At 38.6% G+C, this 27,137-nt stretch overlaps 2 protein-coding genes across 3 annotated transcripts; one reads left to right on the top strand and one right to left on the bottom strand.

Moving 5' to 3' along the window:
• The first annotated feature begins 61 nt into the window (after nucleotides 1-61).
• On the top strand, nucleotides 62-19,208 carry clcn6 (Cl-/H+ antiporter 6). Of its 2 annotated transcripts, none has more exons than XM_088938274.1 (23): nucleotides 62-145; nucleotides 1,365-1,424; nucleotides 2,157-2,222; nucleotides 2,602-2,667; nucleotides 3,325-3,391; nucleotides 3,583-3,689; nucleotides 3,980-4,106; nucleotides 4,892-4,959; nucleotides 5,561-5,619; nucleotides 6,949-7,081; nucleotides 7,875-7,988; nucleotides 8,349-8,515; nucleotides 8,874-8,997; nucleotides 9,650-9,779; nucleotides 9,959-10,112; nucleotides 10,893-11,049; nucleotides 11,655-11,761; nucleotides 12,027-12,213; nucleotides 12,665-12,822; nucleotides 13,785-13,941; nucleotides 14,261-14,368; nucleotides 14,617-14,742; nucleotides 14,865-19,208. In XM_088938274.1, exons 1-23 carry the CDS (start codon nucleotides 71-73, stop codon nucleotides 14,943-14,945), a joined length of 2,598 nt encoding a protein of 865 aa, XP_088794400.1. In that variant the 5' UTR covers nucleotides 62-70; the 3' UTR covers nucleotides 14,946-19,208. The 2 variants fall into 2 exon arrangements, with proteins under 2 accessions (XP_088794400.1, XP_088794399.1); XM_088938273.1 differs by having other exon boundaries at nucleotides 71-154.
• A 6,060-nt stretch (nucleotides 19,209-25,268) lies between these two features.
• On the bottom strand, nucleotides 25,269-26,876 carry LOC148817591 (brain natriuretic peptide-like). Its single transcript, XM_088938271.1, has 3 exons — nucleotides 26,658-26,876; nucleotides 25,951-26,248; nucleotides 25,269-25,541 (listed from the first exon to the last, which is right to left on the bottom strand). The coding sequence occupies exons 1-3, from the start codon at nucleotides 26,871-26,873 to the stop codon at nucleotides 25,525-25,527; spliced, it is 531 nt and encodes a 176-aa protein (XP_088794397.1). The 5' UTR covers nucleotides 26,874-26,876; the 3' UTR covers nucleotides 25,269-25,524.
• Nucleotides 26,877-27,137: the final 261 nt, after the last annotated feature.

Genomic DNA, 27,137 nt, shown 5'->3' with positions numbered 1-27,137 from the left:
ACGTGGCAGCACGGGCCGCCGCGAGGTCATGTGACGTGAGCGCTGTCAGGCGGATGCCGAGGTGGGGAAGATGGCGTGTTGTGGGAGCTGTCTGTGTTGTCAGTGCTGCTGCAGGGAAGGGGAGACCAGGACGCCCGAGGAACTGGTACAATGGGTGAATGCTGTGCTGTTTTGCCTGCCTTTGTTGCTCTGTTGCTCTGACCGGCAAAAAAATCTTCTCTCGGTCCTTTGACCAAACTCTTTTTTTTCCTTCATTCACCCCTTTCCTCCCTGCTGTGTAATTATATTGTCATGTTTTGGAAATGCCTGCGTTGTTTTGCTTTATTTATTTCTTAAAAGGTCTTAACGCGTGCGGCATAACGAAATTTCTGCATGAGAATGCGACATTTCTTAGGACCACCGCTGAGCTCTGGGCAGTGGCTACTGTGATTGGAGTCGAAGCCCTTATAGACACTGACTTTGTATGTGCACACTCAGTTAAGAATGAAGAAGGCTTTGATTCACATTTCTTTGAATTCCTGTAGAACAGTGGGAAATTAAGCCCAGACAGTCGTAAAGAGCTGCGTGAGATATGAACATGACCAGTTAAGGCGAGGGATGAAGCGCATGTTAGACGAATTCATAATGCTGTGCACGACAAAGGGTTGAGTCTAGACCAGGGCACCGGTTTTTTTATATTAAGTGTGTTGATAAACTACCATATGTAAAAAAAATGCTTTCTAAAAGCAAAAAAAAGATACTGTACTGCAGTTACGAAGGCTATGTGCTGAACAAAAGCACAGGTCCTTACTGTGATGCCATAAGGCTATCTGCTGGTCCCCAGGGAATGCTACTCCCAGACTGGAGCTGTAATGGATGGGGTCTTCATATATCCCATAACTCATCAGTGTTGTGGCTTTTTTTTCCAATTGAGCAGACAATGACTTTGTATGTGCACACTCTATTAAATACCGTGTACATGCAATATAAATGACAAGTTGTAACTCTTTCACCCATACAGTATTTGTTTGTTTTCCTTTCCTGACAAGTGCTTTCTTTGGTAAAAATGAAACCATAAGCACATGCTCATGTTTTTACTGATTCAGCTCCCTGCTAGCTTTATTTACTCATGAAAAGAAGTCTATGTTGCAATATTTTTAACCTTTTGGGAAACAAAATGTTTTTGAAAGCAGTTTCCTTGTTTAAGGTAAATATTTTAGAAATGTAAAGGTAAACCAGCTTTCAGGATAGGGGAGTTTATCAAATAAACCCCTTGATTTGTCTGCTTACTGGTTTTATAAATAGGCTGTGCAATTTAACGAATGTGGATAACAAGATTTCCATGTAATTAGTTTCTATTTCCTGTTTTCACTTGCTTATGACAGACAATTCTAGGGGAAACTCATGATGAAGATGATGAAATCCTTCCAAGAAAAGATTATGAGGTGAGACTCCAAAGATATTGAAACTGAAACAGAAGGCATATTGACCACTGTTCCTTAAAACGTCATTAAAGTTTTCTCCTGAGCCCATGAAAGGGATAAAAATGAGGATAAAGATTACTTTTAAAACAGTATGTATTGCTTAGTGTAACGTTGTGAGAGCATGTTAAAAATACTATAAATTGCATTTATTTTCCCTTAAATCATTGATTGTGACACCCAGATGTTACTTTAGCATGCTATGTTGAAAAAAATAAGACAAATGGATAACTTGCAATTTAAAACCTCTAAGTTTAACGCTTTTTTCTGTATATGTTTACGAAAGTTTTAAAAAATTTAGTAGTGCAGTTTTTTTCGTGTGAAAAGGTCTCTTAAAATAAAGGTTATTTTTGTGGCTAATGTGGTTTTTAGAGCACTTTGTATTTAAAGTTGCATTTAATAGTTTAAGGCTGAAAGAGTTTTACATTTTCCGAGTTATTATGTTATGCCTAAATTCTCAAGGTACATGGAATGTGTAGGAAATAGCATGTGTCATGTGTTGTTCTTTCAGTGTTTTTTAATAGATCCATGAGCTGTGTACCCAGGTCTAACAGTTCCCGGTGGACATGCCTAATCAGTTCTTGTTCCGAGAATCAGTTTCTTGCTTCATGTGATACAGCACCAATTCCACAGGTGGAAAGCTGGAAATGAAAATTATTGCCACTATTATTGATTCATCTTTCCTTTCTACGGCAGAGTTTGGACTATGACAAATGCATCAATGAACCCTATGTGGAGGTTTTGGAGGGAATGGACAATAAGGTAAAGCAACAACATGCCAGGACACGTGTTTCCCACCAAATTATCTGTATTCTAAAAGACTGAATTGATTTTATACTTAGAGCATTTATTTTCAATAAAATCTGTGTTTTTACCATAGCCAATTTTCTGCCTTTATTATTAAGGTAAACAATATTGTGATAGATATATAACCCATGTTTATTTGGTTATTTGCCTAAGTCAAAACCTACATCTACTATAGTTGTCTTGACTAAAGTTCAGTTTCACAGAATTTTTTTACAGTTACAGTTTTTGTAATGTAAATCACACTTTGAATCGGTATTAGAGTTCTGGTTTACAGACAGCCTTTATAATTGGAATCATATTTGTTTTCTACCCCCCCCCCCACCCCCCAAATTAGACAGCCAGAAAGTATGAAGCAGTGAAGTGGATGGTAGTATTTGCCATTGGGGTCTGTACCGGTCTGGTAAGTAATTGAAGTAATTGATGCTGTCTTGTCAGGTCGCATAAGTTAAGCAAGGCTCAGCCTGATCTGTAATGGGAGGGCAGACCTCTAAGGAAAACCAGGCTGTTGCTGTAAGTGGTGTCTGTGGACCACTCTTCCATCTTGGTGCTCTTCCCTCTGTAAAATAATTTCCAAACCACTACCCCAGAATGGTATTGGTACTGGTGGACACCATGATGTTGGAGTTGCCCTATTTGACTTCATGGGCACTTCTCAAAAGAGTAAGGGTGTTAACCCCAGTGCCCTCACTGAGTTCTGCTTTGAACATTGCTCATTTTGGCTTACCTAAACCTGTCCTTAATTCAGCCAGAGAAGCAAAGACCTGATCTGCTGTGTAATGGGGCAGCTGGTAAATAATGGCTTCTGTTCAGTGCCAGGTAGGTGCCGCGCTTCAGTGCCAAATGTAGTGTTTTGTACTAATGAAAATATTTAAGAATTTTTAGTAGAAGAACAGCATTCCTTCATAATTAAAGCAGGCTGCTTTATTGTGGTTAGCTTATGGTGAAAGAAGGACATCCATGATCCATAGACAACTGGATAAATATTTACCTGAGAGGTGAACTAAAAAGATTCCATTTAACTTCTCTCTGTGATGCATGTACATTTTTATCTTTACAGGTGGGTCTTTTTGTCGATTATTTTGTACGACTCTTCTCTCAGATCAAGTTGAACTTTGTTGGAAAATGTATCCTTTTCAGTGTTTTTATGCTGACCTTTGTAGACTAATTGAAATAATGTATTTTAGGCCTGCTCCTGATTGCCACAAGATTGCCCATCAGTAGTTCAGTAGTTCTAGAAATGTCTGTGATTTGTTCCAAACTCTCATAAAACCCGTCAGTAACCGGTCTGTTGGTTTCCTTGACCAGTGGCTTACAGCCGTGGAGGAATGCAGTGAAAAGGGCTGTCTTGCTTTATCCCTATTAGAACTACTGGCCTTCAACATGACCTTTATCTTTTTTGCTAGTGTTTTAGTTCTTATTGAGGTAAGTGTTTTCAGTGAGAAGTGCAGACTGCAAGTCAGCATTTTGAAATTATTGTTTATGACTTAACTTAAATGTACCCTGTGAAGTGCCAATGTACTGTACCTGCATGATGATGTTAGTATGAAACACTCATTTTCTGGGCTCCTTCCTGCTCAGCTACTTCATAAAATGCTCTACCTTCAAAAATCTCCTTAAGTTGAATCTTATGAATCAAAACTTTTGTTTGTAAATCGTGCTGTGGTGTGAATACGCTTTGTTTTTATTAAGTTTTGCTTGATCCTTTCTCTCAGCCTATAGCTGCAGGGTCAGGTATACCTGAGATAAAGAGCTACTTGAACGGGGTGAAAATTCCTGGTATTGTGAGGTTCCGGACCTTCGTGTGCAAGGCAGTGGGAGTTCTGTTCTCTGTGGCTGGAGGTAGGCGGTGCGCTCAGTATGTTCCTCCTTGGTGAGCTCCATTTCTTAGTTTCTCTGTCGGATCATGTTACAGGAATCCATGAAAGGTACATGTACGTGAGGGAAACTCAACAGATAATGACATTTCATATCAAAGTAGTTTCACCAAAAACGATTACATATGGAAGCTAAGCACACAGCAAACTCAAAGAACACAATTCATTATGTGGACAGAACGCAAGTGTATTAGATGCATTTTGGCTTTGACTCTCTTTAAGTGCTGAGTAAGTTCACAATGCAATAACATAAGTGAGTGGTTCCCACCCTGATCCTGGAAGAACAATGTGTCTTCTGGTTTTTGCTCCAGATGAGAATTTAATTACAGCCTAATTGATTTCAGTTTTCTGTTTGGGGCATAATTGTAAATTTGTTTTTAGCTGTTACAAGGTTAAATGGAATCTGTAATGGGCATCAACTTTATACCAGATTCTGAGTTTCAGAAATACCCTCATTCAGTTATGATGCCTGAAATGTACCCAATTGCATGCCTGAAGAAGGAAACAAAACTCATTGTGAGTGTGTGTGATACACTTTTATTCCCATTTGTGTTTGTTCATCATAAACTGATCAAATAGCAAGGATTGTTTAGGTAGAAATGAGGATAAGCAAGCTGAGGAGAAGCTGAATTGGTACGTGACATAGGGTGGTTTTGACAGTGTTCCTCCAGGATCAAGCTTAGGTACTACTGGCCTAGGTTACTTACTGAAAAGGGAACTTTGTGTTGTAACCTTTGACATCATTTATAGGACTCTTTGTTGGGAAAGAAGGCCCAATGATTCACTGCGGCTCCATCATAGGAGCAGGCCTGCCTCAGGTACAGAAATCATTTTGTTGTTGGTGACTTTAACAATAGAATAAGTAGGGGGCCAGTGTTTCTGTATGTTTTCAGTATCTCATTAAAGCTAGGGCAGCATGAGAGCTGGGAGATGCAGCTCAATTGGTCCAGTTAAGCCAGTAACCAGCTGGATTAACTCATTTAGAGCTGTGTTTAAATGGAAAACTGCAGACACAGTGGCCTGCCATGCGTGTTGCCAGGGCATCTCTGCTGTCAGGTATTATTAAAGTTTATGCTAGTTTAGGCTGCTGCATTTGCAATAACATAAATTTGACAATCCTGTAGCTGTATTTATCAGTGAAATGCTAGCTTTGAAACAAAAGCGAAAAAGTACTGTTTATATGTTTTGCCATATGTTACCAATAGATTTCTGCAAGTCTGTGACTGTTGAAAGACAACAGTTGAAACTGGGTTCAAAACCAGAGTTGACACTCTTTGGACTCATCCACCAAATCAGTATTTGCATTCAAATACTGGGTTTGTAATTTGCAATTGGTGAGTGTGTCAAGGATTTTGATTGGATTGTCTCATGATCTACATTTCTCCATACTCCAATATTAACATTTTTTCTTGTTTCCAGTTTCAGAGCATCACTTTTAAGAAAATTCGCTTCAATTTCCCCTATTTCCGTAGCGACAGGTAAGTGCACATATCTTCGTTTCAACTTGATCTTCTGATGTCTTTGCGGCCTTCTATCAAGAATGTGATAAACTTTTGCTGGGCATTCTGCCTTTCTCTGTGTCACACTAATCCATCCCAAACAAAATCAAATTTATTCATGGGTAAGACCTCTTTCTAAAAAGAGTGAATTATCTTCAAAAATATTAAATAACATCACTATTGCCGATCTTGCCTTTTTATGTATTCTAAATGAACATTTTATTTCTTGGGCATTCACCAGGCACTCCTCATGAGACATAAATATACCTGTAAAATATACTGGGCACCAAAATAATCTTCATTCTGTTTATGTATGTATGCCTTTGGGGGGGAAAAAGTATATGGATTATGGGTATTGATTAAATGTTTATGGTATCATTTTGATTAGTTATTAATTCATGACTCACTGATGCACTCAGTTGATTCTGAGTTAATCATCTCATTAGTGAAAAAGTGGATTGGGTAGATTGGATGTGATCCTTTACCCAGCTAAATGTCAAGCATAATAAAAAACAAAGAATGACCCGCAGAAAGAACCAATGTGCACCGCTTATCGAGAGAACAATTCATTCTTCCTCTTTGGCGATGAATCAAGCTTTTGTATTGACCACCCTGATGGACACCAGCAAGTATATGATGCATGCATTCAGAAAAGATATGCTTGAACCCAAAGGGGAGCTCAAAGTGTGAAGGCTCTGCAAAGGAGTGTCTAGTCATTACAGAAATCCACTTGTAGTAATCAATGGCATCCTGACTACTTGGTGCTACATTGATCAAATTCTGGGACCTCACCTCAGTTCACAATATTCCAGCAGGGCAAAACATGTCCTTATGCTGCTCGCCTAGCAACAGCTTTCCTACTTGGTGAGAATTTGACATTTGTGTGATGGATGTCAAGTTCACCAGACTTGAGCCCCATTGAACATTTGCCAGATGAGCTGGGATGATGTGTGCTCTCTAGGGCTATGAGACCAGTTAACAGATGGAAACATGATTGTCTTGGCTATGTGAAAGGAATGGGACTGAATCCCTCAAGCCGTGATTTGCAACCTATTGCATTGTATTGCTTCTAGTGGTGCCTGCACACGCTGCTAGCCTATGACTTTCACAGCAGCTCCTCACTTGATCAACCTTTGTTGATTATGAATTCAAATCAGCATAATCACTTTGTCATATCTGTTCAATAAAATGCGGTTATATCAGCCACAAAATAATCCTTTTCCCAGTCCAGTGATAAACGAATGAATTTTTGCTGTTAGAATTGTCTTTTAATGCTCAGTGTATGTTTATATTTTGTCCAACTCCTAGAGACAAGAGGGACTTTGTGTCGGCAGGGGCTGCAGCTGGTGTGGCAGCTGCTTTTGGGGCTCCTATAGGAGGAACACTGTTTAGCCTGGAGGAGGGATCATCCTTTTGGAACCAGGCACTCACATGGAAAGTGGTAAGCAGCATTTAATTGTTAAATTTGTTAAACCATCAGTCATATTTGTATGCCTGTTGTCACATTTTATTTGCAATGTGCAAGAGTAAATTTATATTAGCAAAACTGCAGACTGTGCAGTACTGATAATTCTTCTCAGGTGGTATTATTGACTGTGCCTAATTGTGAAATATTATCTCATTTGTTTCTGAGCATTCCTTTTGCTTTTTCGTCATATATCCTCCCAGTTTTGAATCTTTGGTTGTGTATTTGCATCTTGGCATGCAGAAACTACTGCTGCACTACATGGGCAGAATGACAATAGGCAGAGAAATTCCTCTGATCTGTCTGATTATTAAATCATTCACCTTCTGGAAGGCTGCAAGCTCCACAGCTCCCTGCAGTAGAAGTAGTGCTAGCTGGCGCAGCAGGTTTCTCACAGATGTCACTGCAAGCTTGCAGGTATCAATGTTTTGCTTAAGGAATCCTGGCTGACCAATCCTGATGACAACATTCTGCCAGTTGTTCACTTCATGTGGGGGAATCCTAGATACAGTCAAAAAGTGACATGACCCAGGATCAAACTTGTGAGATCTGGCCTGCAGAGTGCAAAGTGTGCTTGAAGCAAGCACCTTTACCAGTTGAGTCACAGGGGAGCAAGCTGTGTGAACATTTACTGAAAGAGGAGTAGTTTCGCATGTCAAGAGAAAGTTTCTCATAAACAGTACATTCCTTCTATGTGGTAGAGTGATGGCAAAGAGTATTTTCATGTGCTCCCCTGATCATTTGCCTCTCCCTCTTTGTCTCTCTCCAGTTGTTCTGTTCCATGTCGGCCACCTTCACCCTCAATTTCTTCCGCTCAGGAATTCTGTTCAACAGCTGGGGCACTTTCCAGCTCCCAGGACTGCTCAACTTTGGAGAGTTTAAGGTACTAAAAAGCAGCAAGTGGCAGACTCCTGTGTACATTTTTTATTCAGATTTTGTTACCTTTTTTGAAGGGTGTTTGTGCTGATAGCCAGATTGCTGGAATGTGAGTACTTTTTGGAATCATGAATGAATGATTTTTCCATGAATAATTTGTCCTAATTTTATAAGTGTCAGACTATAATGAAGTACAAAACTGCGTAATTTGTAGAAAGTTAACTTTTGTGCTGCTGTAAGTTGCTATCCAGATATAGAAATAATTAATAAAATGAGTGTGTGCTTCAAAGTAATGGGTAGCTCTTTCCCTATGCCACCATGTCTGTGATGGGCAGGTTGTTTGTAAAGGTCTTTCTGTCCCCTCCAGTGCTCGGATGGCAATAAGAAGTGTCACCTGTGGACCGCAGTGGACCTGGCCTTCTTTGTGGTGATGGGAATAGGTGGCGGCTTGCTAGGAGCTCTATTCAACTGCATGAACAAGAGGCTGGCCAAGTACCGCATGAGGAATGTGCATCCCAAAGCCAAGTTCGTCAGGTATTTAGAAACATGACCGCAAATTACAGCGTTTCTTCTGCAGTCTTTTTATATTTAAGAAGTGGTGGCCAAAATACCATGATCTTTTGCATTCTAGGGGTGGGTTGTGCTATACTGGATGAGGAGTATAAGGGAACAGTAGACTTCGATCACCTTCCCTGGTCAGAACAACCCCCCATTGACCATTTTGACCATTGACTGAAGAATGAAAAATACATTTTTCTATACTCATTGGGTTTGTCTGTGTAAAGAATTTCATCTTTGACAAAATCCATACTGTTAAAGTTTTCTTCCTTGGTTTTGTTTCTCCTGTGTTCCTACATGGACCTCCATGCTGTTGATTTTTCTGTTGTCGCAGACTGCTGGAGAGCCTTCTAGTTTCCATGGTTACAACAATAGTGATATTTGTGGCCTCCATGACTCTTGGGAAATGCCAGAACCTCTCTTCTCCTACCACTGACAATACCACCCTGCTGCTGCAAGTGAGTCTGCAGTTATTTCTCTTCAGGTCTGTGTATGATGTATATTGTGGTACCATATGCATAGGTGTTCCAAGTGAGATGCTGTATGATGTGTAACAAGGGAATAATTGAAGATTTCTTGTTTTTATTGGTACTCTAAAGGCTTAATATCAAAGAAATAAATTTGCATTGCTGCAGTTGCTATTAAGGACCTCTTTGTATGTAGGTAGGTCTTTGCCTCATGAGAATGAATTTATACACTTTTACACATTACACATTTATACATTTGCATTTATTGTGTTGGTAACTAACTTGTTGCATTCATCAAAGCTTTGTGACAGCATCATGAAATCTTATAAACAAAGTGAACGGAGCAAACGGTATATAAGCATAACAAGTTGCTCAAAAATGATGAGCTTCTTAAACTTAATTGTACCAGTTTTCTTATCCTGACTGCATGGCTACCCTTTTAAACCTGCTGTAGCACAACAACAAGTCTTCAGAACCATTTCTGTTTTCCAACATTCAATTTTGAAACAATGTTGTTAAACAAAAACAAAATAAACTGTAATAAATGAGATGAATATCAGGTCCATTGAACACCTCAGTTGCTACATAATGGCCTCCTTGGTTTACTTTTTGCAATATGTAGTTTTGTTGTCCATTTTTCAAGAGCCCTGCCTCCGAGGATGGAAACTCCACCATAAAGCAGTTCTTCTGCCGAAACAAAACCTACAACGATATGGCAGCTCTCTTCTTCAATCCACAGGAAGTGGCCATCCACCAGCTGTTCCACCAAGACGGTGAGAATCATGAGCATTCTCCAAATCCGAGTGACCCCAGGTTCCCAGGCTAAATGATCTTTTTGCAATCTCAAACACCCGAAGATTTGTTTGTATTACTTAGCGGGTGCTTGCAGCCTCCTTTGGTTTGTAACAGTGTGACACTGTCTTTCTGAGCTTCTCTCCTGTTGTCATTACAGGTACATTTAGTCCTGAGACTTTGACTATTTTCTTTGTGCTGTATTTTGTGCTGGCTTGCTGGACCTACGGTGTCTCTGTGCCGAGTGGCCTATTCGTGCCCTCCCTGCTGTGTGGGGCTGCATACGGACGACTTGTAGCAAACATCCTGAAAACGTGAGCTTGCCCTTCTCTACTTCTCATGTAGCTGTTCCACATTGTTCATGACACTTACGCTAAATCACTTACATGACGCATTGGAGCCCAGGAAAGCAGGTTGTGGAAATGTTCAGACTGATGTAAGTCAGCTGCTAAAAACAACCTCTTGTTGACATTGCGATGTTACTAAATATGTATTTTCATTGCTTGTTTTATGCATGAAAAGTTAGGACTGTATTTCTTCATATTTGAGAGAGCACTAAAGCATAGAATTGTGAAGATTATTCACGGCAACGCTGCCACCGTTCCAATGGCATTCAGCAAAACGGTTCGACTGACTGCCCAGTTTCTGTGAGGACATTCATTATCAAAACTGTTCAGACATGTCAAGGCTCATTTTGACCTACTTCCAAAGCTGCTCCGACTTCCACATGGCTACCCTAATGAAGGCTCCCTTTTGATAGTCTGTTACAAGTCGTGAAATGTTGCACGTGCATTCACAATAATCACAATACAGTGATTTCCATCACAAATTGACAAGAATATGTCATCATGGTAATGTAATTTCTTAATGTTATCCTATTAAGGTAAGTTTGCTTCAAATTACATATGACTTCCTGATTTTGTGAACCACTATTTTTGATTTGGTCTGCTGTAAGCTTGTGTGTATACAATGAATGCCATTCTGTTTAATTTGCTTATCTTCCTTCTACAGATCTCTATGTATTTTAGCAACAGAAATAACATGCTATTCACACACTTAGTTAAAAGCTTTCGTTTTAACTTCTCTCCATCTAGAAACATAGGATTGGACATTTACGCTGGGACCTTCGCTTTGATTGGTGCAGCTTCTTTTCTTGGGGGTGTGGTCCGGATGACCATCAGCCTGACTGTCATTCTAATCGAATCGACCAATGAAATATCATACGGGCTGCCCATCATGATAACTCTCATGGTAGGAACTGGGCTACTGGCCACACTCCCAGCCAGCTTCTTTCTATCCATTGTCATTTCTATCTCTAACTCAGGTGGCTGTCAAATATTAATTGTTTCCAATTTTCTTGTCAGCCCAGTTTAATTCTGTTACGGTCCAATAATGTTTGGCTGGCCGGAAGGTAGCTGTTTAAGTCCACTAGTAGGCGATCTCCAGTGGGAATATAAGAGTTCGAATTTCTTAATTTCAGACGAAAAGGTTTTTTTCAAGTGAAATGAATAAACTCTTATCAGCATATTTTGCAAAAGGACAATTTAATAATTTAAATGTAGAAACAGTTCCAGTGTAATGAATTGTTAATGGTTTCAGAAAATCTCGGAGCAGAGATGAGTCCAAGGGCATTGCTAAATTGTAGTCCTTAATAAAGGTATAAGCACTAAAATGAACTTTCATCTGAAGTTGCAAAGTTACCCATTTTGCATTGATCCATTCCTGCTATCTAAACTCAAATAGTAAATTATGTAATCCCATCATTTGGAAAATAGTTTTTGTTCTTATAGACAAATGAGCAATTTTCCATTCTAATTATAGGAGAAATGCCTGTTTTTTTCACTGTGATCTAATAGGTAGCAAAGTGGACTGGAGATTTCTTCAACAAGGGCATATATGATATCTACATTGTTCTCAAAGGAGCGCCTTTATTGGAGTGGGAGACAGAGGTTGAGATGGATAAGTAAGTAATATTCTTTATGTTATAATAAATGTTATCAATTAACTAAGGCTTTGTTCCTCTTCGGTGTGGTGGTTACAGTACTGCAGTACTACAGTATGTTCCTCGAGCCAATCTAGAACAAAGCCACGCTAGAAGAGTATTTTTTTCTTATCCCTAGTTTGTACCTGTCATTCTTTCCAGGAATTCCCAAAAGCTTAGTTCACGGCTAGCATTTTCATTTTCTGTGAGCCTGTGTTTGTCACACAATGTATTTTTTTCCCCACAGACTGACAGCTAGTGACATTATGGAGCCCAATCTGACCTATGTGTACCCCCACACTCGTATCCAGTCTCTGGTCAGCATCCTGAGGACCACAGTGTACCATGCTTTCCCTGTGGTAACGGAGAACCGAGGCAACGAGACAGAATTCATGAAAGGGAACATTCTCATTAGCAACAACATCAGGTTTAAGGTGAAATTCCAAATGTTCTCCAGTAGAGGTAGACAGTGCTTTGCAAAAAAAAGTTCTATTGCATTTCTAGTACTGCACTCCTCTGTGTTTGCTCCTGCATTTTTAAGTTTTGGAAATTATCTACAGCTTTCGTGCAAAAAAAAATTAAGGGACATTCTGTAATTTTATGTTAAGGAAATAAACTGCAAAACATGCAGCCTAAGAGACTTAATAATAACAATATTTGTGTGACCTCCAGTGCAGCTAGAATATGTAACATTATAATTTTACCTCAATTATTAATTTTTATATTTCAGTGCTTTACAAAAAGGTTAAAAAAATGGAAATACGCTTAGTGTGTGGAAGGGGTCATGTTCATCAAAACAAACAAGGTTTTATTGTGGGTGGAGTGCTGTCTATTTGTGTGCAGCTGAGTGCATTGTTTTAAGGCTGCGTTTCTGCCGGGCCTCAGAAGTCGAGTATCCTGACCCGGGCCGGGGAGCAGCGGCGCCGGAGCCAGTCCATGAAGTCGTACCCGTCGAGCGAGCTGCGCAACGTGTGCGACGATCAGGTCAGCGCCGAGCCAGCGGACGAAGGACAGGACATGCTGCAACAGATGCTGGAGAGGAGGTGAGAAGCACAGTGGCACCAGTCCCTGTGCTCCTGCAACAGTGATGGCCAATGTTGGAATGTCCACCGATTTCATGGGTGATGCTTAAATTGTCAATTTCACTTGAGCATTTAATTGAAAGTGTTTTTGTTCTGACCACCGATTTAGCGAGATTTGTCCAGATCCATAGTTTATTATCATAAAAGTAAATACATTTTGTAGTTGTGTAGTCTTGAGGACTATAGTTGGTTGTTCCTGACTTAATTGAACAAGTGCACTGACTGTAAGAATGCGTCAGTTCATTTAAAAATGATCTATATGTTTTGCTGAACTATGGCTTTTCAGCTGCAGGGTCTGTCACCTGCTTTAAAAATGATATCTTCCACAGTACTCGGGCAGAGTTTTTTATCTCACAGCGAAACATGAAGTATTGGAATTATTGGAATGGCACAAACTTAATGTATAGTCTTTTGTAACAGAATTGTTCCAAATAAATATTGCTTATCATATCTTGAATAGTCAAAAAAAGATTTTCAAAGTAGTATCTGGATCTAGGAAAAGTTCCCCAGTTTCTGTAAGGAGAAAAAAATGCATGAAACATGGGAAATTAAAAGGTAACTGTATTGGACTGTTAGGATACATAGTTAAAGTTGTAGCATTGAAATCAAGGTTAATTGTTATGTTAAAATTGCAGAATGTAACTCATTTAAACTGTTACTGTATATGTGTATTTGTGGTCACATGCAAAAAATATATTGTTGCTCTGGAATGATTCCAGAGTACTTGTGGAAATGTTTCTTTGCATATAGTGAGTTATTTGAACTGATCTCCAGACCTACACCCCTCTAGGCTTCTAAGAATAGTCCTCTTAAGAAACCACTAACCCGCCAATCAGTGTAGCTTCACAAAAAGTGATCAGAATTGAAAAGAGCAGCAGATTTACCTACATTATTTTTGCGGGGTTGCTTTTCCTTTCCTCTAGACATGTGCCTTATCCCAACCTGTACCCTGACCAGTCACCCAGCGAGGAGTGGACTATGGAGGAGCGCTTCCGCCCTTTGACCTTTCATGGTCTAATCCTGCGCTCCCAGTTGGTCACTCTGCTGATACGCGGCGTGTGCTATGCAGAAAACCAATCGGTGAGCATGCAGATGGGATTGGGAGGCATTTACACAGTAATTCAATGGGTGAACACCTGAGATGTTCATATGTATTCATTAAAAGTTTAATGCATAAGAGAGTGGCATTAAAGCAAATGACCATTTTTACATAAATATTCAGAATATGAATATTTTTCTTCTCAATATAGGTTGTTTTTTTATAGCTCAAAATATTTTACATTTTTAGAATAAAAACTAGCGTTAGTTGAAAAGCTAAGCTGACCTGACCATGTCCTACCTGTTTATTGACAGTTTTAACACAGTCATGGTTTGTTTCACATTCTATTGGTCCTTACAGAGTGCAACACAGCCAAGGCTCTCATTCAGTGAGATGACTGAAGACTATCCTCGATACCCTGATATCCACGACTTGGACCTGCTCTTACTCAACCCGAGGATGATAGTGGTATATCCGTGACCCTCATTTTACTTGGTCTTTTGTTCTCTTTCTGCATAATACCTCTGTAAATTTTCAGTAGATCTCTTCCTGTACCTCATTTTAAAGCTTTGCCTAAAAAATACCGGTTAAAATACATTTTAGCATTCCTCCCTGATCAAGGGGCTGAAGGTGGAATATAGTCAGTGTCATTGTAGTCACTGGATCTCCTCACCCCCCTCAAATGTTAACTATGTACATGATTTTGTTTTCTGCAGGATGTCACACCGTACATGAACCCTTGTCCGTACACTGTGTCTCCGAACACCCACGTCTCTCAAGTCTTCAACCTCTTCAGAACCATGGGACTGAGACATTTGCCTGTGGTCAACGCTGTAGGAGAGGCACGTCAATTTTGAATTGTACTTCCAAAGCCGCTCCATTGCCGCTGTATTTGTGAAACCCACAAAAGCATGTGGCAGAGAAAGCTAGCTGATCTCTACTGTCCCTCCCGTTTTTTTTCCAGATCGTTGGGATCATCACCAGGCACAACCTGACCCAGGAGTTTCTCCTGGCCAAGCTTAGGCAGCACTACATCACCATGTGAGGTGCATCAGCACCTGGCGACATCTTCGAGCCTTTCAGGTGGGACCCCTTCTTCTCCTTGAGCACAGCAACTGGGGGCCAAAGCATCCATTATTCCAAGAGCACCCAGGGGAAGAGCCTCCATGCACCGCAGCACTGTATCTACAGCATTGCACCACTCATGCTTAAGAGAGATTTTACATACACAGGTAGTTTTGTTGGATCAGCAGTGGGTGCTTCAAAGTAAGTCTGATGTCCAATATATCTAATTTTTTGCTATGCCTACAGAGAGTCTGAAAGTGCTCTCTGATTCCTGTATTCCTGCTTTACCAACTACACTATAGCACTTTTTTTTGTGATTTTGCATTAGATTTTTTTTGTACTAACCAGTGTTCTGTGACACTTCTTAGAAGAAACTTAAGACTTTGACTCAAACTGGAAATGCCTTTACACCCTGAAAAAAGAGATGACTATATCCTGTTTACAAGTGCTGTCGTTTTTAGATAAGCATTGCATTGGACTAACAGTAAAACATTCAAATTTTGTTGAGCTGAAAATGCACAATGATATGGTGGTTAATTTTGCAATGCAGTTTTCCCCTATACATTTTAAAATCAGTCTCTTTGGTTAAATTCTACTTTACAGATTTTTAACCATTACAGATATGAGAATGTTATTAAATGTTGAGAAGTTGATCTGTGATTATATTAGAATGAATTTTGAATTGCAGAATTATTTAATACTTCCCTGTGTTGTAAAACAGTGAATTGAAAACTGAACTTTAATCTCAGGAAAGTGATCACAATCCAATGCTGGGCAAATGAGAAACACTTAACTTTGCGATGGGATAACTCACTGTTAAAACCCTTGGACAGCAGTCCATTAGATTGGTTTCTGTGCGCTCATTATGTCATGGTCAAGTTTTATTTAACGTACTAGTGAAACAAGTTACAGTAATCTCCATGCAGGCAATTAGTAGAAAATTATCTAGCAGATGATTCAGTTGATGGTGATGACTCATTTGTTGTACAAGAAGCATTCCTCTTTATAATATTTATGCTGCATATAATTTGAGAATTTCTTTTTGGTTTGTTGTTTTTGTGTTGATTTTTGTCATACCACTAAACTTTCATTTGCAGGTACATAAATTGCCAATAATGATACATGATGATCAAATCAAAAAGTTTAGGAACATACTGGTATTTCGTTTTAAAAAAGAATAGGAAACATCATTAATGAATATAAGCCCATTATGTGTAATATAAAACCTAGTAAGAAACCATATCATTGAATTCAGAACCAGTTTAACTGAGCTGTTTTCAAGCAGACAAGCAGCAACTGTGACTCACATTTAGTCTGAAATTAAGTTTTATCCTATGATAGGAAGTTTCCTAGAGCTTCCTGTAGAATGGTGACATGCTTGTTTAGTCCTCAAAAACCAAGGAGTTTGGTTTTGAGTTACTCAAAATGTTGTACAGTGATGCAGAAATTTGAATCGGTATCAAGTTAATAAAATTGCAAATTGGGATATTTAAGGTTTATTTGCTTAGAATCAATGTAACTAAAATCATGTGATTCAAAGTTAGATAAGGTATATATGTTTTACTTTACTGTTTAAGTTTTGTTGAACGGAAATATGTTTCCATTCACACTGATGTACTTTCAGTATTTTGGCATTATGGTTTTGACATTGCACTGACAGAGTAGCATTTTTCTGTTGTTTACCCGAGATTAATTAAAAACAGCCTTTGTTTCATTAGTAAAAGAAGCTAAAGTCTGGCCACTCAAATACAGCATTTTGATGATGTTTGAAGATATTTTTTAACATTTTTTAATACAACTAGGGCATATTTCTGTTGCAGGAAAACATTCCTTTTATGCCTTAGATAGATAAAGCTATTGGGCATTCTTTGAAGGCAGTAAACATAAGCTAGAAGTTTCATTTTACTTACTATTAAACTGGAATTCACATGTATCAAGTTGTGTACAGCACCTGTATGTTGCTGTACTGTGCTGTTCAACAGGGCAGCTCTCTTTGTGGTTAGAGAAGAGCAGGTTGCGAATAGTATGTCAATAGAAGGTAGTGTATTCATTTTATTTTCCTTGCATGAACGGTAGTTGCCACATGACTTTCTGGCAACAAGTCTCGTTTGGCAGTATGCATGGTGTAGCATTGTAATGATTCAGGAGGTAATGGATATGGAAAATGTGAAGAGACAGTCTTTCAGGTCTTCTCTTTTCTTTCTGTGAAATTCACCTGTTAACAGATGTTGAGCTTCTCCACCAAGACTGATGAGTCCTGCTGATGTCTGATCTGAATTGAAAATTCACTTAGCTTGACACCAAATATCTCTCTGTAAATCATAAAACTTTCATTAGTCTTTTGAATTAGGTAGGTCTGTGGTGTTATTTTGGAATAATGAAATAATTTCCTAATTCAGCAAGACTTGCTCTTGTGTAGAACATCTTGATACAGTTCAAGGTGTCTTTATCTGCAGTGGTTATGTGGCCATTCACAGCTGTCCCACTGCCATGTACACTACACTTTAAAAGTGGGACATTTAACTGGGTAAATGTGGGGAAACAATCCATAAACATTGGCTGATTATAATAAAGCACATTGTTTCACCATCAATACCCTCAGAACTGATGCATTCATTTTTTATTAAATTCACTTTATGGTATTTGATATTTTGTATATTTTGATTAATTTTTTGCACTTACCTGCAAGATAAGTATTGGTACTTATTGTGTTTGGTTGAGGGCATGTGAAAACATGATATGCGTTTATCAAAATCAGTATTGACAGAACTTTGTGTTCTTGTTTCTGACACTAAAAAATCTCATGCTATAATTGTTCCATTTTCATGGAAATATCATTTCTTTCCTTCATAATCCTGCTGTACCTTTTAACATTTTTTTCCCCAATATTCACTTTATTAGTAATGTTAAAGTAAGCAGGAAACTGATTGTTTTGTGATGGAAAAAGGCTATGTTAACTTAATCTGATAGACTCTTAAAGATCTGGTTACAATAAAATTTTCTATGTGTGACACATTATGTTTTATCTTGTTTCCAGTCACCAGTCAACTTATTTCTAATCAATAATGTGACACTGTGGCCCTTTATCATGTTATGGTCTGTATTACATGAACAGTTTGATCCGCTCAGCAATTGCAAAATGGGAGCTTTGATGGTAGTTTTTCAATGAGAATTGCTTGGCAAGCAGTCTTGAGGCACTGTTTGTATGTGGATTAAATTTCTCACGTAACCTGTTTATCTGTCTGTAGACAAAATGTATTAGGATATAAAAGTCCATAGACGGAACAGAATTGATAGGATCCTCAGAATGCATTTTTGGAAAAGCCATAGAATAATATATAGTCTGGTGCATATATACAGTGAGTGTGTAATGTGGCTTTTTGGTGAAATAGCAAAAGGGCTTAAACTTTCCTTGTTTGTTACCTCTCAAAATTTTTTTTTCTAAAATGTGGGAATGCTTGTAATGATTAATCAATTAAGCACTTAATGCACTCAATTCGGATTATACCGATTCTCCAGGACTGAATGGGATTTTTGGTCCCAAACGACCTCTAAATTTATTTCACAGGTCACTTGCTTAATTCTACCAAACCTTTGGAGACTTGAGGAGAATGGAGATATATAAAATCTACTGGACTGGAACTCTTTTGAGAGTTTTTGAAACCCTAAGCTGTTCATTTTTCCCATGTGAGCTATATGAATAGTTTAAGTAAATTCTGAGTATTTGTGATTTGTTTTGCATATCTTCTACAAGTTCAGTCTCACCAAAGCCAGTTTATTTTTTTATCTAATATTTTTTCTGCCAGAAAGGTATTATGCTCCCAAGAAAGCTTATTGCTGCAAGAATAAGGATGCTAGCAACTGTTTTGTGCATGTACTCCAGCTTTGTTGAATAATACTTTGTTTTGGTAAACAATGTCTCCCAACAATGCAAACATGCCCTTGTTTAGGTTGTTTTTTCAGTTTGTTTTCATGTGTCCAAGCCGTATTAAAAAGGGATAATTTCCACATTATGCACTTTCAATTTGTGTCTTAACACTTTTCCTGATGCTTGTATACAGATTTGTTCATACTTTTTTTCCCACTTCGAAAAAAAGATATTCATTTTGGATATTTGTGATGTGTAATTAGCTACCTTTGGTATTATAAAACAATGGTTTTGTACTTGAGTTGGATTCCACTTGTTCTGTCTGTATGTTTGCCTTAATGTGTCAAACAATTAAAGGAAAAAAAGACTTGTGCACTTCCAGAGCCTGGTGATCTTATATTTTCACATTCTTTAAAAGGAAAAGACTGATTATAAAGTTTCTTTTGGTTTTTAAGCTTTACACCTTCAATTGTATTTTATTAAGATTTTTACTTTGGCTTGTAAAGGTAGATTTGCTGATTGTGTGGAACACATCCCTGAAATTTGGTTATTTGATCTTTTCTAGCTTGGTTCCTTTAGTTTTCTGTGCTTGCACAGTGGTATTCTAAAATTACAGACAATAAATTACCAAAATGATTTTTTTCTTTTATTGGATTCAGTCCTGTTAATCACAAGAGCTTCATGGATTCAACCTTGTTTGATAATTTTAGAGTGGCATTTTGTACATTCCCTTCTCTTGTGAAAGCATACTATTGTGCATTTTCATAATTTGGTACAGAGACGTTTGAGGATAATTAAAAAATAGTTTAATTCTCTTAAAATAGTTTTGCTTTTATAGGGAATATAAGTATTTGATTTTCAGTGAATAATACGTGTTGGCATGTATAGAACATTAATGCTGTCTATCAAAGGTAGGGAGGAAAAATGTGTCTTATTTCCCACTGTTCAAAAGCCGGTCCTGTCCTGTTTGTCAGTGCTACCTGTGGGCCTCGTTAATGAAAGCAGATGAAGAATATCCAGTGACACACACTGCTGGAACTAATCATAGCAGACAAGGAGTCATTTGACAATCTCCCTGTCAAGTCCAAGAGTAATCTCTGTTCTCTGTGTTCTAATTAGGAGGGATGGTGCTCAAAATCTGCATTTGCCGCGAGTGCTGTCAGGTTGCAGATGAGTTATCAGTGTGGACAGCTGATGTTAATTGCAGAAATGCAATAGATTGTTAAAGATGTAGCTGTGCACAATAGCATAGCAACAGATGAAAACAAAGAGATTGATCTTTCTAAACGATTCAACCCTTTAGACTGTTGTTCCTTCTCTTGCGGGATGCTTGTGAGAATCATTTCAAACAGCTTACACTAATCTTCACCATGTCAGGTCCGTGTGAAAATCTGATCTTATCCTTTTGATAAATGCAAGAACAAGCAGTGAAATGTGGTCTCCTTTGATCTCAACTGTTTGTCCTTGACATTTTTTATCTGCATTAAAGACTTTATAAGTAGATATGTGTTGATTTGAGAGTTTGTTCACTGCTCTACTAATTACTAAAGCAAGAACCAGATTGAACAGAACTGTGCTCATTCAGGCCTTGCGGTTTGTCAGGGTGTCAGTAATGACGAAGGTGTCAGGAGCTTTCTAATAACAAAGAGGGCAGGTGTTACCAATTGCTCTTTAATAAGATCATGCAGCTGCTTCCACCTATGTGTCTTCTGAGAATCATGATTTCAGAGTTTGGCTTTAATGATTTTAGAGCTTCTAATACAAAGTTATTAATGTTCTGAGGATGATTAAATTTGTAGTTGTTAAAAAAAAACTGACAATTTTCTTATAGTGTCCAGTAGGCTTGTTCATCATTTCACTTTTTAGTTTGATACATTAAAATACATTTAAAAATAAATTGAAAAATACATTAAATTTTTTTAATGCTTTTCAAAATATTTAATGAAATTCTAGTTTACGCAACACTCATATGTATCAACAAAACTACATTTAAAAAGAACACTGTTAACAAAACAACTAGTCTTCTTTATTCCCCAAAGAGTGCTTTATCACTTTTATTTTCAATATAAAGTGGGAGATGATGAGAGATGACAAGGCTTCTATTTTCTCATTCTGATGTTCCTAACCTACTGTACATGGAAAGAAAAACAAATGGTTGAAGTAAAAAGTACTTGTAAGAAATGGGCAAACACTGTAAATCACAATTGCAAGTTATAAAATCTTCAACAGTGTTTTTGCTGTGTGGTTCATTGTACAGCATATCAGTGAAAATTATTCTCTTCATGAAACTTTCTTGAAAGCAAGATTTTACACTTTAATAAAAAAGTAGAGTATATTTGTGTATATAAAGTAATGTTTACCATTTTAAATACGTTTCTACTGTTTTTGTGATTTTGTTCAATTTCTGTCAAGCATCTTAATTTTTGCTTTGTGTTTTCCCAGCTTCTTGTGTTTTCCCACTCTTCTCTGCTCCATCATGCTTTTCCCTTGAGTTTTGCGGTGCTCTGCTACATGATCCTCCTGCGGTATTCTATGGAACACCTTTGTGATGCTAGCAGAGTCCTTTTAGGAGTCGTTCATTGCTTTTGGAGCTTTCACATCCCGGGCCACTTTTAGAACCAAGTGGATCAATTTGTGAGCCAAAGCATCCCGGAGTCCGTTCTGCTCTTCTTGGGCGCCACCAGCAAGACCTGCAGACAACGGCTCTGCAGCTGGTAAACCTCTTCTTCCTTATTCATGTCCAAGACTGGCTACTTTTTTCCCCCTGTCCCACACGAAGCAGCCCAAATTCACATCTTCCTTTCGGCTGCCATTTGCGTCATTTGTATGACTTTCATTACCTTCTGAATGACTCTAGATTTCCACTAAGTCTGCTAGCAGTCTCTAGGAAAAGAATGCAAATGCATTATATTTTTGCAGTGCACTTAAGCTTATTTTCTCATCTGGTATTTAATTCATTTAATTATGTATTTGTATATAATTTATTGAAACAAATATATTTCCATCTATCCATCAATCCATGTTCTAGCTGCTGTTCCGAATTCAGAGTTGTTGTGGAGCAAACAATGGGCACCAGGCAGGGTACACACTGGACGGGATGCCTCAAGAATATTTTTCCAAGGAAAATGAAAAGAAGGAAACCAGTTCCAGTTGAGTTTGTGGGTTTAAAACAAATGAAGAAAATGCCCTTGAACATATCTATACAGTATATGTTTGATTTACTTTGGGGGGGGGGGGATATATAGCTTCTATTCTACTGATAATATAGCATTATGTGATTGACCAATTTATAGACGTGGTTTATCAACCTTCAGATTTGCTAGTTCATTAGCAGAATACAGCTGGTTGAATACATTTTCTTTTTCCAGCACCTGGTTGCAAGGAAAGATAAGGAATCCAGTATACATGGCTGTTTTCAGCATTATCACATTCTTCAGCCTTTCTCTCCTTGATCTTTGATCCTTGTTTTTCCTTTGCCTCACATTTTCTTTTATAGCCCTGACAGAGATGGCTCATGTTCCACGGCTCATCGTGTCAATAATGGTCTCAAGTGCATTCTGTCACCTCCTACAGATAGGAGTTGTACAAGATTTCCTTTTTAAGTGGTTATTTGGTGCAGGGTGATGCGCTGTGTGTGAAGACATGTTGCATCCACTTGTCCACAAATGTCTTGTGAATTAAGCTACAGTTTTCACTGTTGAGCTGAGGTATGTCAGGCATTGTGAAGTATTCATCACAAGGCATGTCTGAAATTCTTGCCCAGCTGTTTTAAAACAGCTATCCTGCAAACCTTTCCAAAGTAATATATTATACCTGTAACATGCCTGGGGACCACCTATTCAGAAATGCACTGAATTGCACTGCAACACCTTATGGAGAGCCTAGTTGAAGCTGCTTTCGCATGTATAGTGAAATCCTAAAATAACCTCAGCATAACATTTTCCCATGGTACTCGTCATATAGTGACAAGTACTCAAACACTGAGTTCTTTCTCATGCTTGTAATGTCTTTTGGCCTCAATATTTGAGGTCCTAAGGCTTGTCTTCAGTATATTTTTATAAAAGTATTTTTGATGGAGCCAAGAGATTTAAATTATCCATAAGAAGGAATTGAGACAAATTTTCAGAATTTTCAAGCTGACTAAACATTACTGGCAGTAAGAGAACAAATATCTTATCTTTACATGGTGATGTGAATAAGGAATTTCAGTCAGATATGGGCAGTTTCTGTTCCCAGGAGTGCTGTAGGTCTTGTTAACTTACTGTTAACACCTGATTAGGACTGAAAAACAAGTCATGTGATTTCTTACTTAATGTGTTCAATTAGGTAATTATGATCAGAAGTGAAATTAATACAGATGGTTGTCGACATGTCTTTCCAAATGGTGTAATGTTCTTATATTTCACAGGGTGGTTGGCAACAATGATGGATATGTGAGCTTCCGTCCTTTGAGAACAATGTGATTACACTTGATCCCTTCCTGTCTTTTGAGTCTCTTGGAAAATTTTGATGAAGATTCCTTTTCACCTCAGAAATATTGCCCTCATTATGCAATTTCTAATAATGTCTGATGCTGAGTGCCTGATTCATGCATTTATCACATCAAGCCTTGATTTCTCCAGCTCTTTTTTCCACAGGCTCCCTAACACTTTACTTAACATGTTGCAATATGTCCAAACCTCTGCAGCTAGATTACGAACTCACACCAGACCTTGGCAGCACAAACCTCTCACACTTAAGTCTGTGCATTGTTTGCCTATAAAGTCAAGTATTCAAGATAATACCTTTTTGCTGATTTTTAATGCTCTAAATAATCTGGCTCCATCATACATCTGTAAACTCCTCCATGTTTACACTTCCTCCTCTAGGCGCTGTTCAGTTGAGGCTGGTCCTTTGATCACTGTACCCAGGGCTTAATCTTGGACCTTTTGTGACTATGCCTTTTCTCTCACTGCTCCATTGTTATGGAACGCCCTTCCTCATACTCTGAGAGACAAATTCTATGTAGAGCATGGATGGGTCTGGTAACGGGCTTTATGAATTAGATATTAACAACAATACATTGTTTATGAGACCCCAATACTGTACTTCATGTGGAAAGAAGCATGTGATTTTACCTTTACACCATGTAAAAAGAACTCATCTGAGCTAAAATGTTCACTACAGGGTTTTAATACTAATATTTCCCTTGATTCACCTTTCTCATCCCAGTATATAGGCCGTGTTAATCAGGTAATTTGCTTTATCTCTAATTTGGCTTTATAACTTTAAATGAGAATACTGTACCACACCCTGCCGTGCCTTACCATGCTTTTGGGTTCTTAATTTTATTTAGTGATTAAAAGTGTGACAACAATGGCCGGAACATTGCACAGGGGGCTGAGCTGGGATGTTTTATTATAAATCCTAACTGGTGCTTGCCAGAATACAGCAGGTCTATTAATGAGGTGATTTGTTGCTTTTCAGTCTTGTATGAGAGCAAAAGGGGAATGGGGTCCCATCTCAGTTATTCAAAAGTCTCTGTGGCTGTGACCGTGTCAACCTGGACATTTTCAGAATCAACAGTTAAATGTACAAGAGGGCACAACTGGTAACTAAGGGGAAGTACTGTACATTGAAGATTGTTCATGCGAGCCACTAGTTTACGCAGTCTGGAACAAGCTACCCAGACCCTGTAGTCAAAACTTCCGAACTTGCGTGTTTCAAGAAATGGCTAGATGAGATTCTCGGATCAGTTAGGTTTAGGCAACCAAAAGAGTTGGACAGCCCTAATGGCCTCATCTTGTCTGCAGCCCTGCTTCTGCTCCAGTCATTAGTAGGCAATTCCAATCCTTGAGGTCCGGCAGGATTTAGAGGCACCTTCCAGTTAACACCTGCTGAAGATGTGGAAACCAGAGCTATTTTGATCTCCTATCCGAATAGTTCTATTCAGTGGAGAAGATTGAGGACTGAAGCTGCCTTCCCTCGGTCTGAGCGCAGGCCGCCGTGGCGCTGTCCTGGGTGCTGAAGGACTCCGTGACTTCAGCTCTTTGATTCAAGCGGAAACAGTGGGGGTAGTTAATGCGCTTCTCAAGTTTCAGCCGCCTCCTCAATTTATGTATTTAATTTAGCACAATAAACAATGAATTGATGCATCCATATGATTTTAATAAATGTTAAAACAAGGCAACAGATTTGAAACGGACGTTTTTACGTATATTCTTAAGAATAAAAACGTTGTTGATGGACAAACAGTATCTAGAGACATGTGTCTTACCTAGCAGACTCGCATGAATGTATGACGTTTACGCCAAAAATGACTGTAGCACGATTGGCAATACTTTTTAAGGATTAGGCGTTAAAGGTGGATAAATAAAATCACTTCGTTTTTAGGCACGTCTTGTTTGCGCACAGGAGTTTGTTAAATCAGAAGAGCCGAGACAAAAAAAAAGCGTCTGATAAAATATAATTCCATTTATTGAATCAATTTATGTTTGACTTGTCATTTTACATTTGCAGTTTTATAACGATAAAAATGACCAGAGGCAATAATTTAATAAATATATGTTAGAATAAATATAATTAAATATAAATAACATTCAATAAATAGTGTTAATGTTAAATGAAACTAAAGGTCGAGTTCATCGTGGAAATGCCGAATCCGCACTGGAGTCCGGGGTTCATTTCTGGTGTCTGTGGCTGCAAGAAAGCCTCAGCTTCTCTTCGACCCTGAAAAGCACGCAGATAACACCATGAGTGAAAAACAGTATGGTAACAACTCGGATATGTGGTCTGTAAAGCAAATAATTACCATGTTTCCGCCGACGTTTTTCTCCGAAGGGATACGTCGTGCACACATTTATATTTTACCAAAACAACCTGGGTGAAGTACCTTATTTGAGCCCACAAGCTCAAACAAGAGTACAGAACCTTGAGCGCACTGATCCCGTTTTTCTTCATTGCAACATCATAACATCAAAATGGTATAGACGGCACGGTCATATTTAGCCCATTCTAGCTCGGATCACATTGCGAAACTGATGCAGGGATAATATGACACTATGACAGCACTGTAGGTGCGATGCATCTCCATTATTTTTGATCACGTTTTAACTAAGAATTGAAAGAGTGTACGTACTGTATCGCGATGAAGTGTTGCACCCGAGAGAGCTCATTGAACCGATTCTATCCAGCCTTCTCCCGAAGCATCCGGAATATCGTTTCGACGACGAGTGGGAGCTCCGGAGCGATTGCAGATCTCTTGCGGACAGATACTTCTCCAAGTCGGTGGTTTTGGGGTTTACTTCATCTCGTGGCTGTTCGCTCTGTGCGTCTCCTGGGAGGTCGTCGAAGACTCCCTCTTCAGACTGCTCCGAGAGTAAAGGTTCCTGTTCGTCAGGCGATGGAAAGGCTTCTTCCAGTCGTTGAAGCAAAGCCTAGAAACACAAAGTGCAAAGAAAGAAATAAGACAATGTGCTCTCGCCATCACGTCAGTTTTTTAAGTGTTGCAGACTGGTACACTTTATAATGCTATGAAAAGTGTCACCATTTCGATATGGTATTGAATGCCATTGCATTTTTTTTTAAAAATCAACCCCTATTTTGTTAGTTTTATACCGCATTACAGTACGCTGTTTAATCTATATTAAATTCCAGTGCAGTTAATTACAGGGGGATTATTTGTAGTAGCTAGAATATGCACAGCCTTTAAATATGTCTGAGCACATAGTCTGTAGTTATCACGGATACGAGAAAGATTAGTTCAGCCTCAGATACTATGCAATGCAATTTAACACTAATAACCCGGCGGTTGACAACTTTTTGACAATTCATTTGCAAATCTACCTTCAGATTCTCCACGTCTTTCGCCACAGTGTCGGTGTGGAAAGGCTGTGCGCTGCTGAGCTGTGCATTCAACAGCAGAAGAAGAGCGTAGCAGAAAGAGAGATCTGTGAGCAGCTGCATCTTTCTTGTCAACGTTGTCCTTTTGAATCTCAAGGTCTCTTCTCTACTCTTTTTTTGAAGGCTCTCGTCTCTCTTGTTATTCTTGTGCTTGTACATCTCCGTTTAGAAGACGAAGGCTTTTTATACAGTACATTTTAGTGTGACATCATGGATAGTTATGCGAAGACTCGCATTCCGTCACCTGATTATGATAAAGCAAGCTGTCGGAAACCGACTCCTTTTTAAGCTGTCGGCTAACCTGGTGAAGACTTGGCGCTAATACACAAGATATTTCAATAATTTGTTCAGAAGTGTCATAATTAGTATAAGTGTTCCCAGAGGTATTCAGCCTCTGCCCGTTGCTTATCCTTCTGTTCACTT

The sequence above is a fragment of the Atractosteus spatula genome, chromosome 20 (assembly GCF_055471065.1).
Source record: "Atractosteus spatula isolate fAtrSpa1 chromosome 20, fAtrSpa1.hap1, whole genome shotgun sequence".
Classification (NCBI taxonomy): Eukaryota; Metazoa; Chordata; class Actinopteri; order Semionotiformes; family Lepisosteidae; genus Atractosteus; species Atractosteus spatula.
The sequence above is the reverse complement of the archived record's forward strand: the minus strand, read 5'-3'. Positions and strand labels throughout refer to the sequence as shown.